The sequence below is a fragment of the Blennius ocellaris genome, assembly GCF_963422515.1.
Source record: "Blennius ocellaris genome assembly, chromosome: 24".
Classification (NCBI taxonomy): Eukaryota; Metazoa; Chordata; class Actinopteri; order Blenniiformes; family Blenniidae; genus Blennius; species Blennius ocellaris.
Genome location: NC_137673.1, coordinates 7,165,385 through 7,184,184, shown reverse-complemented (window position 1 = coordinate 7,184,184; position 18,800 = coordinate 7,165,385). Strand labels below are relative to the sequence as shown.

At 47.0% G+C, this 18,800-nt stretch overlaps 1 protein-coding gene across 1 annotated transcript in view; it reads right to left on the bottom strand.

Annotated features, from left to right (window-relative positions):
* Positions 1-126: 126 nt before the first annotated feature.
* The window catches only part of LOC308147712 (voltage-gated inwardly rectifying potassium channel KCNH7-like), a gene marked incomplete at both ends in the record, with an annotated part of 57,202 nt that continues 38,528 nt past the window's right edge, over positions 127-18,800 (bottom strand). The window contains 11 exons of the mRNA XM_080520025.1: positions 127-402; positions 963-1,152; positions 2,635-2,788; positions 3,893-4,168; positions 6,953-7,037; positions 7,151-7,356; positions 8,589-8,841; positions 12,037-12,236; positions 12,936-13,103; positions 13,181-13,412; positions 18,331-18,756. Of these exons, the coding sequence (XP_080376151.1) occupies positions 127-402; positions 963-1,152; positions 2,635-2,788; positions 3,893-4,168; positions 6,953-7,037; positions 7,151-7,356; positions 8,589-8,841; positions 12,037-12,236; positions 12,936-13,103; positions 13,181-13,412; positions 18,331-18,756 (2,466 nt within the window). The remainder of the gene's footprint in view (positions 403-962; positions 1,153-2,634; positions 2,789-3,892; positions 4,169-6,952; positions 7,038-7,150; positions 7,357-8,588; positions 8,842-12,036; positions 12,237-12,935; positions 13,104-13,180; positions 13,413-18,330; positions 18,757-18,800) is intronic.

Genomic DNA, 18,800 nt, shown 5'->3' with positions numbered 1-18,800 from the left:
GTCTACAGTTTCTATCCTTTGCATATTCAGTCTCTTTCTTAGACCCTGAGTCAAGCTTGAGAGAAGACTTTCAGTCACTGTTGGAACGGTTGGTGGTGGGCGGGGGGCAGGGAGCGGAGGGGGGTCCTACTTTCCTGGAAGCCCCGGGTCAGACACTGGCCTGTGGAGTCCCAACATTCCTGAGCTGCTGGGTACGTCCGGTAAAGAGGCCTGTCGGCTCGACGGCAGCCCCTGCGGCGCCTGCCGGAGCCGCTCGGCCGAGTCCACGTCGTTCAGCGGGCGCTTCTGCTCGGCCTCGGCCTCCAGCAGTCCGGCAAAGTCGCCGTCTGGAAGAGTCTCTGTGTGGAGGAGGACTGGGGAGGTTTCTTTGGATTTGTTCGGGGCCCTCTCCAAGCCAGGACTCTGGAAATACAAAACACAGACACTAACAAACACCTGAAGCCGACGAACTGGCGAATATTAACCGGATATTTAAATTCTAGGTCACAATGTAACCTGTTCTCGGTTGACATAGAAGAGCTAAAGAAGCAGAGTAGATGTTTATAAACGAAGGAAGGAAGCAACGAGCTTCTTACAGGTATGGAATGTAAACCAGGATTCATTTCACAAGAAAAATCTGTTTTAATTTTTTCTTTTTCTTTTTCACCAAACAGATATTATGGAAGGATCTTCTGGCACCGTCAACAACTTCCCCGTTATTTTATCCACAATATGGGATAGCTGAGACTGAATAACATCGAATGTCCAAAGCTGTTAGAGCGAGAGTCGACAACTGTGTCATCGGCATAGAAATGTGTTGCATCAGTAACATTCTGAGCCACACCATCAACTGGTGAAGCGACTTGGTCCTCACATTGAGCCTTGAGGCCGTTGAGAAATGTCCAAAGGGGTGGATGTGCTGCACACGCGTCAGTAACAATGAATTCTTCCCGTATTGTTAGTTTTCCGTGCGAGTTGTGTACCTGCGGCCGAGGCGGCGCCGGGCCCAGGCTGAGATCAGTCTGGACGGACGACACGGGCTGGATCCTGATGGCCGGCCTCTGGTACTCGGGGCTGGAGGTGACGGTGCTGTAGGCGGGCGGGCCGGCCGTGGTCTGCCTCTGGAGGAGCTGCAGGATGGCCTGGATGTCAGCCGTCATCTGGGACTCCAGTCTGAGTGATGAAGCGAAAAACAGGAAGGGAAGCGCTCGGCACCTTTGAGGGAAACACTCGGGAGATCGTGACGGATTTAAAGCGGATAGTTGATTATTTATTTTATGTTTAATCAATATTCATTTGCACACTACAATGTAAATGAGGCATCGCTGTGCAGTAAAGATGAAACTGTACGTCGCATTAAGATGCTGATTCCGTCACTTTAATAAAAAATGACAGGCCGGGCCTCCGGTATACTCATTGGATTGGAGTCCTTCCCGGGTTCTAACCCTTATGCAACCCTCTTCATTGGGTTTTTTCAGGATGAGCTGGAAGACCTGATCCATAATGCTCAACAACGCCCTGAAACTACCACACTGTTCTCAGATAGCTCGAGAAATCAGATCATTTAATCGACTATTTCATAGACATCAGCTTCTTCTCGCTTCATCAGCTGGGAAACTTGTAACTGATGGCGAAGTTTTGTTCATCTCAAAGTCTTCCCGTTAGGTTTGGTCCCCGTGGCAGGTGCATTAACAATCAAGGTCTCAGATCAGTGTTCTTAATAAATCCCTCCTCGAATGTGTTTTAACCGTCTTTCCTGAAACGAACTCGCCCTTGAATCCATATCACAGCATGACATGAATATACAAGGAGGCAGGACACTGAGGTTCTGACAGCAGAGTGTCAATACTCACGTCAAACACAAGGGGGCGCCTGAAGGAAACAAATGCATGTGTGTTGCATACACTCCAGGAGCTCAAGGCCTCAAAGATTCAGTTCAATCAAATTGATCTTGCTCTTGTTTTTCCCCTTGCAAAAAGTTTGTGACCTGCTGAAAACAAGCCGACGACCCAGTCTAGGGTCAGAAACACTGGCGAGAAACATGAAGCAAAAAAAACCCCGAAACCGCGATTAATTGTTTGGGTCAAAATGAGAGAATTTAGAATTTGAGATGTCTGATTAATTACTGACTCACTGTTTATCTATTTAAATCCTACCACAACTGCAGCCCGGTATCGCCGATCTCAAGTTTTCACCTTGAACGTTGGCATGTGTAAATAAGTGTGAACTTTGCACATTTTACCCGATGAGACGGAAAAACAAAGTACCTGCTCCCGTCTCCCATTGCAGCAGGTTGCGTCATGCCGCTGAATAAGTGCCACTTCATTTTCAAGTTTCAGGTTCAACTCTGTGGTGAAGAAGTGCCGTGTGGACTTACTCTGCACGTCCTCAGCTGCTGGACGTACCGTGGAATTGTTGGTGGCAACTGTGTTAATTAATAGGAGTAATAATGGAGAAATGATCAAGAAACTGTGTCTTTTGGCTGTTAATGTTTAAATGTTTATAGCTTTTCCTGAAACCTGAATAGTGGAATAGAATATAACCACGGGTATTTGTGTTTAGGACAAATTGTCCAATAAATATCACGGTTGCTCCGCTTTCGTATAGTTGATATATTTTCGCTGTGGCTGCAGTTTGCAGGGTTGTAGGGCCGACCTGTTGAGGTGCTGCTGCAGCAGGTCCAGCCGTTGCTCCACCTCGCCGTAGGTGAGGTCCGTGTCGCTGTCGTCCTCTCCGGCCGGCGTCTCCGGACACTGGGCCGAGTCTCCTGCAGCCTCGCCGGGTCGCGTCCACTCCTTCCCGGGCAGCTCTGCTGGGAGAGACAGAGAGAGAGAGAGAGAGAGAGAGATGTATGCATGGAAACAGGGAGACGGGATGAATGAAGGACTTCTCTGAATGACTCCAGTTATTACATAGGTGAGGTCCGTGGAGGCATTGGTTCTTCTGTGCCGTCTCGTCATTTAACTGTGTGAAGCTCTGGATCCTTCACAGGGAGTCGCTCTCTCGCCCCTCGGTGGGAGTTCTCCCCTCTACTTTCCATTAAAAGGACATTTCCTGTCCCTTGTTTATAGGAATCAATATAACTCTGCCCTGGACTCCAGCAGAAATCCTCTTACAGCTGAATTATGGGATATTACTGGCGCAGTTTCTCCAGCGCAGCATGGAATCACGTGGACGTGAAGTCTTCTCCACACCTTGACTCCAGATTAATATGTGTTTCAAAGGACTTGTGATTGGGTTCCTGGTTCCTCCTCCTCAGACAGACTCATATTCACACTTACAGGCGATTCAGAGAAAACAATTAACCTGGAGGACAAGATCCAAGTTTTGGTGCTGAACGAGTCTGTCCGGTGATGAAATTTGCTCGGAATCAATCATAAAGGAGTGCGTTTAAAGTGACAGTGCGTTAAGCTCCACCAACTGGGGCTTAGTGGGTAGAGCGAGTCATCGTTCAGCGGCAGGGTTGCATGTTCGATCGCTGATCAAAAGGGCCGGCAGCTGGATATAATCCTCTTACATTCTGCACGTTTCAGTTTTGAGGAGCATTTTAAAATGACGATGACGTCTTGGATCAATCAAAAAGTACAGGAATTTGTCCATTTTTTTTCTTTCCTTTTACAATAATTTATTTATTTATTTTAATTAATTAATTAATTTCATTTATTTATTTGATTTATAATTTTTTTAATTTTTAATTTATGTGAAATAAATGTTATTATTTTTATAATTTTTTTTTGTTTTTTGTCTGTTTGTGTTTTGCATCACTGATCTCGTCTCACATTTTGTTCTATGTTAAGCTGGAAAAAAAGGTAAATAAAAAGTAAAAAAAAAAAAAAAAGTAAAGGAAAAAAGACAATTTTCTTTGTTTTTAAACAGACAAATAAAACTAAATACATAAATGTGTGTGTGTCACCTTTATATTCTTGGCTCTGCGCGCCCTCTGCAGCCTGGGCGTCCTGGGCGCCGCTCAGCCCGAGGCCCAGGGCGTGGTCCCTCACCACCGGGTAACCCAGCACACCGGCGCACAGAGGCCTCTGCTCCTCCTCCTCCTCCCTGCCCTCCTCCTCCTCCTCCTCGTCCTCCTCGTCCTCCCCCTCCTCGGCGGACTCCCTCCTCTCCCCGGAGGCGTACGCCTGCCGCCCCTGCTTGGCGTCGCAGCAGGAGGCCGCCGGCTCCTTGTTGTGGGAGCCTGTTGGGGGAGAACGGCAAATCAGGGGACGTCTCCCGGGGACGTCTCCCCGGGAGACGTCGCTTTGCCTCATTATCTCTGACAACAGGTAGTGAGTGTTTTGCATCGGGGTTCAAGTGAGGACAAACAATGGTGACGGAGAATTCAGCAGCAAGTCCAAATGATGAACCTGCAAAATGGTGATTAAGGCGATAATCAACAGGTCAGTGACGCGTTGAGCACCGCAGGAGTAAACACGAGGACACGTCCACCAGTGGAGCTCGTCACAAGGTAAAAACATCAACAATGAAGGATTCCATCTGTGATTGAGGTCCTCTTTGTGCAGTCATGGGACGTTTTGGACATTTAGACCCACTAAACACAATTTAGGGGAAAAGAACCGTTTGTATTTGAACACAAACCATCACCTGCGAGCGCTTCTGGTTCCACTGTCTGTTAATATCCCTCACTCTCAAACCTCTGACCACCACTGCTTGCCAACAAATCGTTATCTTTGGACTAATAAACCACTTAAAGGGTTTTGTCCGTTTGAAATCCAGAATCTGTGAACACTTCTGGGAAAAAAAACTAAAGTTCACCGTCTGTGGACACGGCATAATATAATAATATAACTACTTCTGGGAAATCTTTAATTGTCTGTGAGCAGGTGAAGAGTACTGGAAACCTCTCCACCGTTTTTCACTGCACGCTTCCAAAATAGTTCCAGAACCCTTGTAAAGATTTTAAAAAAACCGTAATTAACTGCCACTGAATCTGACAGCATTTCTGATCGTGGATGCTTGATTGCGTGTAAACGTTGCCGCTCTGGGTGTGAAAAGTAGAAAAGGAGCGAAGCTGAACTCGGCTGAACTCGGAATCTTCGCGGCAGCAGGATCCGCCGGCTGCCGGACTGTGAAATGGACCGCTCGCCACACTCGCTGTCCCCGCTCGCGTTACAGACGGCCGGTAACCATGGCGACCGATTGGATTTGCTTTGAATCGAAGCCAAAGTGCTGAATGCTGCTGCTGCGCGGCGGCGGTGGCGGCGGTGGCGCCCCCCCCTCCACCAGCTGTTAGACGCCACATTACAAGAGCTCCCGCGGAAGGAGGGAGGGAGGGAGGCGCTGCGTTTAGCTTTGCCGAGGACAGACGCGTCGAGGCAGAACACACAGTTCTTGAGGGGGCGGCAGAGAAGCCGGCTCAGAAAACCACCGCGCATTTTTGGAAAAAGTCTGAACCTTCACCTGCGATCAGAAGCTTCCAGTGTCGCCAGAATGCAAAAAAAAATAAATGCTGATGCCGCTTTGACTCGAGCAGACTTTCATGAAAAATATGCGATGGGTGATTAAGTGGATCTCCTTCAGCTGCTAATCTCTACTTTTATGTAACACTGCTGCTATCGGACCTGCGTACAGTCAGGGCAGCAGACTGCCGGGGAGCGAGGGCAGCGTGAAGCATGTTAAGTGGCTGCTTCACATCACAGAGGCTTCATTACGCAACTCAAACATCGCCGAGATAAACCGTAGTAAAGACGGACTCGTTTATCTCGGGCCTGTGATTCCACGATGCTCCGTCAATAAACTTCTCTCTGCAATTCTACCGACACCATCAAGTATCGTTGCCATATGAAACGACGCGATGGACGCAAGGAAAAACACTCCAGTTTTTAAATGAAAATTTGGCATCAGAGAAAATCATGAAGTGTATTTTTAGCTTCATATCTGTGGCTGGAAATGCGAATAATGTCGGTGCTCCCACAGCCACTGACATACAGACCAAACGCTCCTGCTTTCAGAAGTGGCCTCCACATTTCTCATCATCCACTTGGCCTTCAAGGAAGGTCTTCTTTAAAGGTTATTTATTATTGTCAACGAAGCATCACGGCCCGGCAGTATTTCACCGGCCTCTTGCTCAAGATCTTTCCAAAATGTTCACCAATTAAAGAAGCACAGATCCATCATCCATGGATATAAAGAATATGAAGAAGACAAAAACAAAATAATGGAGAAATCGATCCGACGCAGTACATTCTTCCTCAGGAAATGGCCTCTCTAGTTTCTCGTTATCCATTTGGCGAAGCAGGATGCTCCGTCTTATTGGCCGTTTCTTAATGCGAAGGATTCATCACCGGTGGCGCAATGTGGAATTACAAACACTATCACAGCCTTGCGAATCACATAAGGTTTCAAGAACCTTACAAGGATCCAACAAGTTACCTCTAAATGAACAGAAAACTAAATAGAAATGAAATAGAACGAGTTTTTGACACTAAGCTTTTGGGGAATAGATCATCAGCTATGATGGAAACCGCATGTACAGTACGTTAAGTCCACGCTATCAAAAACCATTGGTATATTATATGAAACTAAAACTCTATAGAACATAAAATGTCTGCATATATTGTACCCTACTTGTTATATTGCTCAGAAATTTGGGGAAATGCTTGTAAAACTCTCCTAGACCCAGTCGTTAAACTACAAAAAAGAGCAATTAGAATAATAAATAAGGCTGGATTCCGGGAATTGACAAATATAAGATCCAAACAATGAAAATTTATGGATTTATGGATTTGGTGAAGTTAAAATTGCCTGTGAACGGGAGCCTCCCCATCCAATCCTTCCTCAAACTAAGAAAAGGACATTATAATTGAAGAGGTTTGCTTCGGTTTGAAACAAGTAAGCCCAAAGTCAAACAAAGGGAAATTATGGAACGATCTTCGTGACCAATTCTCGAAAATGTGATATAATTTATACATATGAGTCATGTGAATAGTCTGTTCAGTGCATTTCCTTAACGGCGGCTGACCTGTGGAGGATTTCCGTTTGTACGAGGCCCGCCTTCGACAGGCGACACCGTCCCCGTTGGAATCGGTTCCCTGCGAGAAACTCGTCTGTGAGAAAAGAACACAGGAGCCGCCGATCGGTGACAGACTCACTTCTTGACACACGCAGCCATTCGTTGACCTTGTGACCCCCCCCAGGAATGAAATTCAGTTCGTCGTACCTTTGCGTTTTCATCCCGGAGGTCAAAGGTCAGCTCCAGGTTGGTGAGGAAGTGGTCGGCGAATTCCGGATACATGTCCAGCACCTCCAGAATCTCCTCCCTCTGGATGGTGTGCAGGTCGCAGTAGCTCAGCGCCCGCACGTCGGCGCACGACTTCCCCGGCTTGGCGAACAGGTGGATCATCTCGCCGAAGATGTCATTCTTCCCTGCGGGGGGGGAAAAAAAAAAAAACGACCACGGCGAGGAATGACTCAGTCCTGCATGTGACCGGCGGCAAAGAGCCGGAGGCTGACAAGGCTAAAGGCCAAACAAGCCACCCTGTCCACTGACTAATGACCTATACGGAACCGCCGCAGGCTCCGCCCACGTCACGACGACGGAGGCTCAAAAGGCCCAACAATGACGATGACATCTTATATAATTCACCTTAAGAACAATGTGATGACATTTATTGCTTCGATTTCATAACATTAAGTGGAATTTAAAGTTTTCAGGCCCAAAACGACACTGTTGAAATTAAAATAACCCAAAGATTAAAATCAACACCATCGAATACATAAAAAAATTGTAATTGAACTAAATTCCACAGTGTGTAGTTTGCGTTAAAGAAACGGCAATATGTGAGCGCATCAATATGTTCCTCCAAACCTCGAACAGACGTGAGCAGAAAGAGTAGAATAGATGGGAATATGGGTAATAACAGATAAATAAAATCCCTACGGGGTCCTTAAAAATGATGCATGAAGTGAAAGTGACGATTCAGCAGTTCTGCTGGAAAACGCTGACTTGTGTGCAACCTACAATTCCTCCTTCTGTGGCTCTTGCTCAACGTGACCCTGTTGTGTCAGGGTTGTGGGGGGGGGTTTGGTTATTGGCGACATGGAGTCATTGAAAGAGGAAGGAAGAAAAGAAGAAGAAGGTTGAGAAAGGCTGGGCAGGATCCACCTGCACAACGCCGTCCATCGATTCTCATCCAACCTTATTTCACAGCAATTGTTCCCTCGATTTCCCTCCTCCATCATCATCTCCTTCCCACCAGTCGCGCAGCGAAATGTAAAAGCCGACGTGCGACAGAGGGAGGACAGCAGGAGGCGACACAGATTTTTATAAAATATCCCAGAACATATCTGTTCATCTGCTGAGGAATTTGATGGAAGGTTCGTTTGCACTGTGGGAAGATCTATGAGGTTCTAAGATGGACGAGCTATTTCCTCGAAACAGCCCCTGCTTGCACTGTTTTCTGCTTTTGAGTCTTTTATTCACTTATCCCAAGTGTCTAAAGCAGCTCCGCCCGTCCTACTAAAGAAAACACGGACTGTTTAAAAGATGCATACTTTGTGAATATAGTCTTTTTTTCTTACGCAACTGAAATTATGAAGGAAAAAAAATACAGCAATAAATCTTGTTTTACAGAGCCGTCGCCGTACGGTTGACCCACCCAAGATGGCCACCACCACGTCGTCCTTGAGGATCTCGATGGAGCCGCGGGAGACGAAGTAGAGCGCCGTCAGCACGTCGCCGCCGTGGACCAGCGTGTCTCCGGGGGGGGCGTGGGTGGTCTTGAACCTCATGGCCAGCGCGCGCAGGCAGCCTTTGGTGGCCCCGCGGAACGCCTTGCAGCCCTGCAGGAGGCTCTTGTTGAGGTGGAGGCAGATGTCCGCCTGCAGGCACTCCGGGAAGCCCTTCAGCACCTGGGGGGGGCGCAAGGCGGGTCGAAGCAACAAGGTGAGCTCTCGGGGGGGCCGCGGCGTTGGAACCAGCGCGCCGGGCTTTTGGTTTCGCGGTGACGCTGCAGGTCGAATTGCTTTCCGGCTTTTCCCAGACAAATTTGGTACAATTGCCACTTGTGTTCTTTCCTTCTTCTCAAAACCTATTACAGCCTGCGGCAGAAATTCGCCCGCAATGTGCTTCTCCGCAGAGCCACAACTGGCCGATTCAGCCACGGAGGACGAGACAGAACATTAAGGGAGCTTCAGCTTCAGCGCTTACTTCTCACCTGGTAATTAAACTAACCCTATGAAATATTCCCCATAAAGATCCAATCAGCAGAGGAGAAAAACCGTTGCTCAAAAAACCATACTCAATACTTTGACACACAATCTGCAGGTTTTTATATAAAAAAAAAAACCTGATAAATATATAATTCAGTCTCGTGTTCATTCAATATGAGAATTTACATTTCTTTCTCTTTTACTGACGTTTCCCCACCGTCTTGTGCCCTTCTACAGCGGCCCCCAGGGGCCCATATACATAAATATATATATATATATACTGTATGTATATATTCACTTTGATTTTATGTTGCGGTGAAGGGCTCAATTAGCGCTTATATCGGCCTCTAAATTTGAATACATTTGAATAAAATGAACCCCACAAAGCTGTTTGTGATGTTGAAACCGACCAATATGAAGTAACGCACCATGTATGATGATATTGTCGACTAATCTGATAATAGATTTGCCTTTCTAAAGAACAGCGAGACGCAAATACATTAAGTAATTTTATTTCAAACCAACAAAACAGTTTTACGTGCAACTTATTTGTTGTTGAATAAAATCTTGTTGATTTTATCACGTTGGGAAAAGGCGTCCCCCTGACCCCCCCCACCCCCCCTAATAATCTGATTTAATGTGATTATTTTTCTGCTCCCTGACCACGAGCTACGAAATTCAGTCAAATTAAATCGTGTAAAAGAGACATCAAGAGGAATGAGGCCAGTGTCAAATTTAAAGAAGAATGAGCTGTAAACTGTCCAAACCAGACTCCAGAACAATGAACCAAGATGAAGCAAAGGAGAATAAAACTTTGGGAGAAACTTTCTGGGACGTAAGAACTGATTCCACTTACCCTTTCAAGAAAAAAAAACAGAGGACACTGACAAGACTACTACAGATCCGCCACAACTTCAACTGACTGTAAATAAGAGCCACATTCACTGGAAGGCAAGAAAGAGAGCTTCGAATAAAAAAACAAAAAACACAAGAAAACAAACGTCTTATCGTCGTCATTTACACACACACACACACACACTAACAAACACACACACAAAGAATACGATGTGCTAACGCCACGAGCACAGGGGAGAAGAAATGTTCCCCCGAGCTGGATTTCTGGGCTCTGACAGGTCTTTTTGTTGCTCGCAACAAAAAGCTGATGAGTAGATTTGGAAAGGAAAGACTGAACAACATTTGGCAAGCGCAGGTGCCGCCGGCGCCGCCGAGCGCACAGCCAGGCCTCCCACGAGTGGGACCGGGCGAGGCTGTGCCCACTCGCCAGGCGTGATTCACTCTGTGGCTCCAGATCGGCACCGGGTTTGAATACACACATCTCATGCACAAAAAATAAGGGAGGGGGGTGGGAGGTGTGTGTGTGTGTGTGGGGGGGGGCATGCAGCGGAGTCTGCCGCGGCGACGAAGACGGCGCCGCAGATTCATCCGTGCAGCCCCTTCATGTATTCATGCACAACCCCGATCCCAAAAAAGCTGCGACTGCAGTCGCGTGCAAATCGTTTTGAAGCCGAAAATCTGATTTGACAGGAAGACAAAAACGCTTCAATGAATGAACGTTAATGTTTTAATATTTGCAGGTTTGAAGGTCAAAGTGACAGAAATCTCTCTCTTTTTGGACCGAACTTTATTTACACTGCTTTAATTTTGTCCTTTGTTTTTTTTTTGTCACTTTTCCTGCATGTTTGGACTTTAATTTGATAATTATTATTAAATAAATGTTAAAATGTGAAGTTAAAAATACTAACTGTCAACACTAGAGTGCAGTTCAGCTAAACACAGAAGAATCTGCAGATATGTAAACACAGTATTCTCATATTTTATACAAAATATGTTGTGAAATTTTGCTTTAAAAAAAATTATTAGATAGCAGAAATTGAGATTGCACTGCAAACGACAACCTCATTGCCTTTGTCATACATTTATACTAATAATCAATGCATTTGTGTAAAAACATTGGGCAAACAATAACGTAATAGTTTTAACTATCTTTTATGTAATCCAGTCAATAATGTAATGAAACTGTAAAAAAAAGTGTGATTGACAATATCTTCAATAAATAAAAATATGACGACTACAACTATTATTCCTATTTTGAACGAGCAAACAGCATAACGACTGCAATTTTATTTACATGAAACAAACCAGCCAATATCGTCACAACTTATTAAATTATTTGATTTGGCTTTATTGTCTATATTACAGTGAAAATGTCCGTAACGTGGGTGCGGCCGACCCGTGACGTATTTATTTTTCAGCTCTTTTCAAATGATTTGCCACTTCACTGCATTGACTTTTCACACAGCGTCCCGGCTTTTCTGGAAAAGGGATTGCGTGTAACACGTGACACACGGAGGGAGAAGGCTGTGTCGCAACATGCATGTCAGGGAACAGTAATGAAAGAAAGGGGTGGTGGGGGGGGGGACTGATCTGCATATTAAGAAGTGACGTGTGACTAAGGAAGCATTCCACTAATGGAGTGACACTAATATGCTAACATGGAGCTGAGGAACATTCATGAAGACGTCTGTTGTGTTAATGTACCTCCTGCTCTTACCGGAGTGGCGGAGTCATTCCGTTTGACATGAGGCAGACATGGAAGAGACAAACTCAGATAAGTACCGTGAGCAGTATCGTGACGGCGAGAGAGAAGCCAGAGGGACTGTGGTGGGGGGTGGGGGGGGGGGGGCGCCACAGTGCCTGTGGCTTCCACGCAACGTGACATAGTCGTTTCTGGATCAAAACGTCCCACTATGCCCCGCGATGCGCTGGGGGGTCGGGACAGGGAAGCGCAGCAGAAATGGTCAAGGGCATCAAGGGGGAGAGGTGTGATTGTGTTACGCCTGCGGGAGGAGAGCGCCCCCCCCCTCCCTCTCGTACCATGTTCATGTCGATGCCGTTGGTGTACGTCCAGGCGTGCTGGAAGTACTCCTCCAGCCGCTGCCGCAGGGGGTTGGGGATCTGGTGGAAGCGGATGAACTCCTTGACGCGCAGCATCTGGAGGTGGTACCTGGCCGTGCCCGAGTACAGCCGCTGGATGATGGCCGACACGTTGCCGAAGATGCTGGCGTACATTAGAGCTGGCGAGGGAAGAGGCGGGTTTAAGAGCCGGCGCGAACGAATCCGCGAAGCCGAGTCTGTTTCCGCGAGGAGTTCTCCACAAATCTACTTTCTCATTCCCACATTAAGCTGCTTTTATTTCCTTAGGATTCCCTTGAACGGTTTTCCGTATTACAACCTCGACTTGTAAAGCTTAATGTCTTATGATATCTATTAATATCAATAATAACCAGAAGAATTAAGTTGTCAGTTATAGAATCTGTCACATTACGTACATGGCGGCTGTTTTTCACTGCGGCTCGTAAAAGTGTTCAGGACCTGGAGAACAGGCTCACTGCACGACCAATCGCCATCAAGCACAAAGTAAACGTACGTGTTTTGTGAAAAATCGTCACCCGGTGACAAAAGATCTGCTTTGTTCGAGGCTTCGATCTCCAGAAATGGTTGCAAAGCAGCACTGTGAGTCAGGCGAACAACTCCTGAGTAATATTCATACATATTCATGACCTTTGGAACAGTTGACGCTCTGTTTGTCCGCCACTTGATTGCACACTTGTTCCGACACTGTTTGCTAAGCGAAATCAGTTCGGAACGAGTGTTCCTTTCTTTCAACGTGTGGCTACACACGCGAGCCTCCCCTCGCCTGCGATCGCGGTGCGCTTCGGCGGCGACGGGATTAAGACCGGGTGTGCGTGCGCTCTGACTCGGCCGCCACTCACATCCGATGAGCATGACACAGATGGAGAAGATCTTCTCCGAGTTGGTGTTGGGGGAGACGTTGCCGAAGCCCACGCTGGTCAGGCTGCTGAAGGTGAAGTAGAGCGCCGTGACGTACTTATCTTTGATGGAGGGGCCCGAGCTGGGGTCGCTGTAGTTGTACTTCTTCCCTTCAAGACGGGAGCAAAGCAGACGGTCAACGGCCCGGAATGGAACAGTCCCAAAGAAGACGAGGCGCGTACCGTACCGATCGACACTCCCAGGTTGTCCAGCCAGCCGATCTTGTGCTCCAGGTACGGTTTCTCCACGTTGCCGATGGCGTACCAGATGCAGGCCAGCCAGTGGGCGATGAGGGCGAAGATGCACATGAGGAGCATGAGGACGGCGGCGCCGTACTCCGAGTAGCGGTCCAGCTTGCGGGCGACTCGGACGAGCCGCAGGAGGCGCGCCGTCTTCAGCAGACCGATCAGGGTGGTGGTCTGGAAAACACACAGGAGGCGGAACAATCGAGCCAAAGTTCACAACTTCTGCGACGCTGCCGCGACTGAAAACGTATTTGAACGTGATGGAAAAACAACCAACAGATGCTTTTCTCTGCAGGGATTGAAGAAATAAATCCAATCAAAGAAAAGATCACTGCTACTCGGAGGGATGGAGAGATCAAAAGAAGGCAAAGGAAGGCAATATAGTGAAAAAGGAAGCAGGACTAGTTTTGAAAATATAAAGTTTGTTTTCGGGGGTTTACTCTGAAAATCCCAGCAAGTCAAACGTCCGCTTTTGCCGAGAGAAATCCCCGATCAACCTTTGGCCAGGAATCAAAATGAACAAGCTGTTTGTCTCGTCTGCAGGCCAGAGGTCGGGAATTAGAGATTCACACTCGTGGCTGCACACTGGAGACACACCGCTTCTGCTTCCTGCTGGTGTGAAACGCTTCTTTCAAGCCGCCGGCGTCTCGCTGGAGCCGGGATGTGGCCGTTTCGCCGACGACGAAGTGCTTCAGCCTCAAGAACAAGTCTACCACCGCCCCCGGGCGAGCAGCACTGGATGCACACGGCAGACATAAACCGATTTGCGTGCATACATTACACTGCAGACTCGCTGCCTTCTGTTCCGTTTAATTTGCAGCATTTTAATCCTCCGGTTTCCGGCTAAGTGAACGGACGACGTGGGGGAACTGGGGAAAGGGGACACAAGTCCTGCGCTATTAGTGTCAAGCAATCTGTAAACACAATAAGAGGGAATGCTAATAGGCCGGACCACTCCCCATCATGCCTGACAATTATCCTAATATCCTTGGGGAAATCATTACCCGCGGCCTCGTACAGTAACGGCGCTTCCCCATATCCGCGCCGGCTTATTTCCACCTCCCGCGCCGGCGAGAGGCAACGCGACAAGATCCGCGCGGGAGTTCTCCGTCATTTGGAAGTTGAATGATCCACGAGTCGCTCCTGACGGCGCCAGTAAAGGGGCCCCCGTCTGCCCAATCTCGCGCCCAAATCACCGCCGTCGCTCAGCGGGCCGGGCGAGCGGCGAATGAATCACGCGCGGGAACAGATGAGGCCTAAATGATCCGCTGAACGTTTGCCCCGATTGCCGGCGCGGCCGGCGGGGCCGGCGGCGGAGGCCCACACGGTGCAACGTTGATTAAAATCTGGACTCGCTGTAAGTCGGAGGCGTTTTGGCGCTGGGGAGGGACGCTAAAGCTCCCATTAGCGACGCGGCCACCAAACATCCCCGCGGCCATCTGCCGCCGTGGCTTTACAGGCTCGCCCGGCCACTTTCAAACACCCGGCGGGGCTTTGCTTGCATTACGGGAGGTTTGCAACTGCAAATGCATCGAGGGGTTTTTAATTGGAGTGCGTCACACGGTCGTCGGGTCGTCGTGTTCGAGGCCGTTCTGGGTAAAGTTTCATGCTTCAGTCTAATTCCAGGCAGATTAAAGTGACGGCTGCACAATAACCTCCAATCACCATAGCGACAAAAGGCTAAATATACGACGAAAAGTCGTGTTTCCCTGTGCTGTTCATTCGCTATGCAAATCCAAAATGTGGTTATTAAGTTGAAAACTTTTAGTCGATTTACAGAGAAAGAAGCAGAAATCTCACGGCACAGACACATTAAAATCATCACGTGGGCGTTATTTGGTTCAGTATTGAGCAAGCTGATATCAATGACATTGATGTTTTTAATTGCTGCAGTGCAGGTCTGCACATTTCCTTTTTTTTTGCAGACTTGTGTCACGTCCAAACATGTGGTCGCAAAAAAAGAAAATCTTACATTTTCAACCACTCGGCAATTGGACCAGGATTTTTTAAAATACGAGCTTGTGACGGTGAAAATAAAAGCCTCCGACTGCACGTCTGCAATGTGCGTTTGACTGGAGATTACACATAAATTCACCTCAACAAGTTTTAAAGTGTGCACAAATACACACGATAACAGATTAAATAGATTTACTGGCGAATATGTGTACAATTAAGTACTTTTTAAATCAAACCGCACATGTGCTGGATAGGAAAAGCTTAGATTAATAGTCATTTGTGACACTAAACAACATCCTGACACCGTTTCTGATCATTTACAACAAAATATTTGAAGAGATTAAATCAAAGTGTTAACAGGATTAATGCAAACTGGGATCTGCACGATGGCTCATGTTGACTTTTCCATTAAACCGCCGTCCTCCGAAATGAATGACACGCACACGATACGCGACGCTTATCACAATGTGGCACTTATGTGGAAAAAAAACGACGGCGCAGCCCGAATGACTCCAGCAGGAAAATACAGTCCCACATCATTTCTTTTCATTCCCACACTCGCTGCAAATCAAAAGAGTCTCACCGGAGATTTCTACCTGCCGTGTTCCGAATTAAATCAACGAACAAAACCTGAGCATATTGTCAGATATGGTTTCCAGGCAACAAAAGTGCAGGAGATTACGTCTAAAAATAGCCGGCGTCTCAGCGCAGCGAGCTAAAATAACACACCTGAAAGACGGGAGCTATAACTGTACACGGTCGCGGTATTTTTAGTGCCCGTCGACGATGGGCCGAGATTAAAAATACGACTTTTCGTGTGTGTTTCTGCTTCTGCCCGGTTCCTTCCAGCCACCAGGCGCAACGCCGACACGAGCCGCAACCTGATGACGCTACACGATTTCAGAATAGAAGTCAACACAGCAACTGAAATGATTAAACAAAAAAGAAAAAAAAAGCCACAGAATTCAAACTAATAACGTTTACTAATGAGCTGAAACCCACACGGTGCATTTATCTCAGCCGGGAGTTTTATGGTTTCATTACTGTTGGTTGTTTGGTTTGCAGAATCAAATTGTCCAAACAACGATGGGTTAACCTTTAACAGTTAAACAGACGAGGACGAAGGGATTTAATCTCCAATGAAATCTGACTATAAAGCCGTTATCTGCAAAACCAAGTCTGATCTGTTTTTTTTGTGTACAACAACGTAAAAGTAGATCGTAAACCTTCAAGTTCAGGTTGGGTGAGAATTGGCGAGGTGGAACTGACTAGTTTGTAAAGTACATACATATGTACGTACATCTGTGTTTTCCTATCCGTAATCCTCTGTTTATTGTTTTTTTTTTTATTCTCACGTTTGTTATTTATATTGCCAAGTTTGTATTTTTCTCCGTGTGAAAATTATTCTGCCCACTTTGCCGACGAGACGCTGAAATTTCTCACTTGTCGGACGAATAAGGTCTAAAATCTAAAATGTCTTAAGTGGAGTTTGACGGAGCCTTTTTTACAGTCTACCTGTTTGTTGTATTAATAAGACGTAACGCGCTGCTGCAATAGAGATCGATTACAGTCAAGCATGTGACCTTCGTAACCGATGTGGGCCGCTCGGCCGGCTCTGACGAAACGAGCGCGGAGGGAAGCAGATGTGACAGCCGGGCGTCAGATTGGTTTAGGAGTCTAAGCGCCGCGGAAAACAGCTTCCGAACACGACTGGCAGAGCTGTCGGCTCACGGCATGAGTTCTAAATTAACCCTTTGACGCGCCGCTCTCGGGAAAGATTCTCTCTTTTCGCTTCTTCTTTTTTTAAAGAACCATGAAAAGAGCCGGGATCTGTCTGAGAAGAGCCAGGAGTGTTTTGAAAGAGTTTCATAACAAACGTTTTATGTTGTATTAAGGTGTGGTTTGATTAAACATGAAAAGTTTATGTTTATTTTGAAGGATCCAAGTTTGGGTTCAAGAGTGTTAATCTAATTTAGAGAGTCCTGGGGTGCATCCTAATAGTGCCTCCTATCTCCTAATAGTACATCCTATCTCCTAATAGTACATCCTATCTCCTAATAGTCCTTCCTATCTCCTAATAGTGCATCCTATCTTCTAATAGTCCCTCCTATCTCCTAATAGTACATTGTATCTCCTAATAGTACATTGTATCTCCTAATAGTACACCGTATCTCCTAATAGTCCTTCCTATCTCCTAATAGTGCATCCTATCTCCTAATAGTCCCCCTATCTCCTAATAGTCCTTCCTATCTCCTAATAGTACATCCTATCTCCTAACAGTACATCCTATCTCCTAATAGTCCTTCCTGTCTCCTAATAGTCCCTCCTATCTCCTAATAGTCCCTCCTATCTCCTAATAGTCCTTCCTATCTCCTAATAGCACTTCCTATCTCCTAATAGTGCATCCTATCTCCTAATAGTCCTTCCTATCTCCTAATAGTACTTCCTATCTCCTAGTAGTACATCCTATCTCCTAATAGTCCTTCCTATCTCCTAATAGTGCATCCTATCTTCTAATAGTCCCTCCTATCTCCTAATAGTACATCGTATCTCCTAATAGTCCTTCCTATCTCCTAATAGTCCTTCCTATCTCCTAATAGTACTTCCTATCTCCTAATAGTGCATCCTATCTCCTAATAGCACCCCTATCTCCTAATAGTCCTTCCTATCTCCTAATCGTACATCCTATCTCCTAACAGTACATCCTATCTCCTAATCGTACATCCTATCTCCTAACAGTACATCCTATCTCCTAATAGTCCTTCCTATCTCCTAATAATCCTTCCTGTCTCCTAATAGTCCTTCCTATCTCCTAATAGTCCCTCCTGTCTCCTTTACTATCCACTTCTCCTTAACCTGTTTATGTGACAGCCATGATGAGGAGCGTTGGAATTCTCGCTAAGCTAAGGAAAGGAGGCTCAATGCTTCCTTCAGAACCTCCTTTAGCCTAGGAAACACTGGTGCTTCCTCCTCACCTCATCATCCACAGGGTCAGGGAGAAGTAGATACGAAAGGAGGTAGGAGGGACTATTGGGACGCACCCCCTGGCCTCATTTCAAGTCCAGTAGAAACAGTCTGGTTCCCTTCAGTCCAGGTGTCGATTACAAATCCACGTACGGAGCAAACGACGTCCTACCTCGTCAGATCCCGAGCCGAAGATGAGCAGGTCGAACGGGATGGCGGCCACCATGTCGATGAGGAACCAGCCCTTGAAGTAGTGGATGGCGATCTTGGCCGGGTGGCTCACCACCTCCTCGTTGGCGTTCACGTAGGTGGTCCTGAAGTTGATGAGGATGTCCACGATGAACATGATGTCCACGATCAGGTCCACCACGTTGAGCGGCGAGCACGAGTAGCCGCACTCCCGCCGCCGCTGCTCCTCGATGTCGTTGAGCAGGAAGGCGGCGGAGTACGGCGTGAAGATGGCGGTGTAGATGACCAGCAGCAGGATGAGCCAGTCCCACACCGCCTTGAAGGGGCTGTAGTGGAGGATGGTCCACCTGTCGATGCGAGACGTCTGGAGTTTGTACTCGGGAAGAACGTCGGCGCCCAAAGAAAGAACCTGAAGAAGAAGAAGAAGAAGAAGTTACCAACAGAACCGGTTTT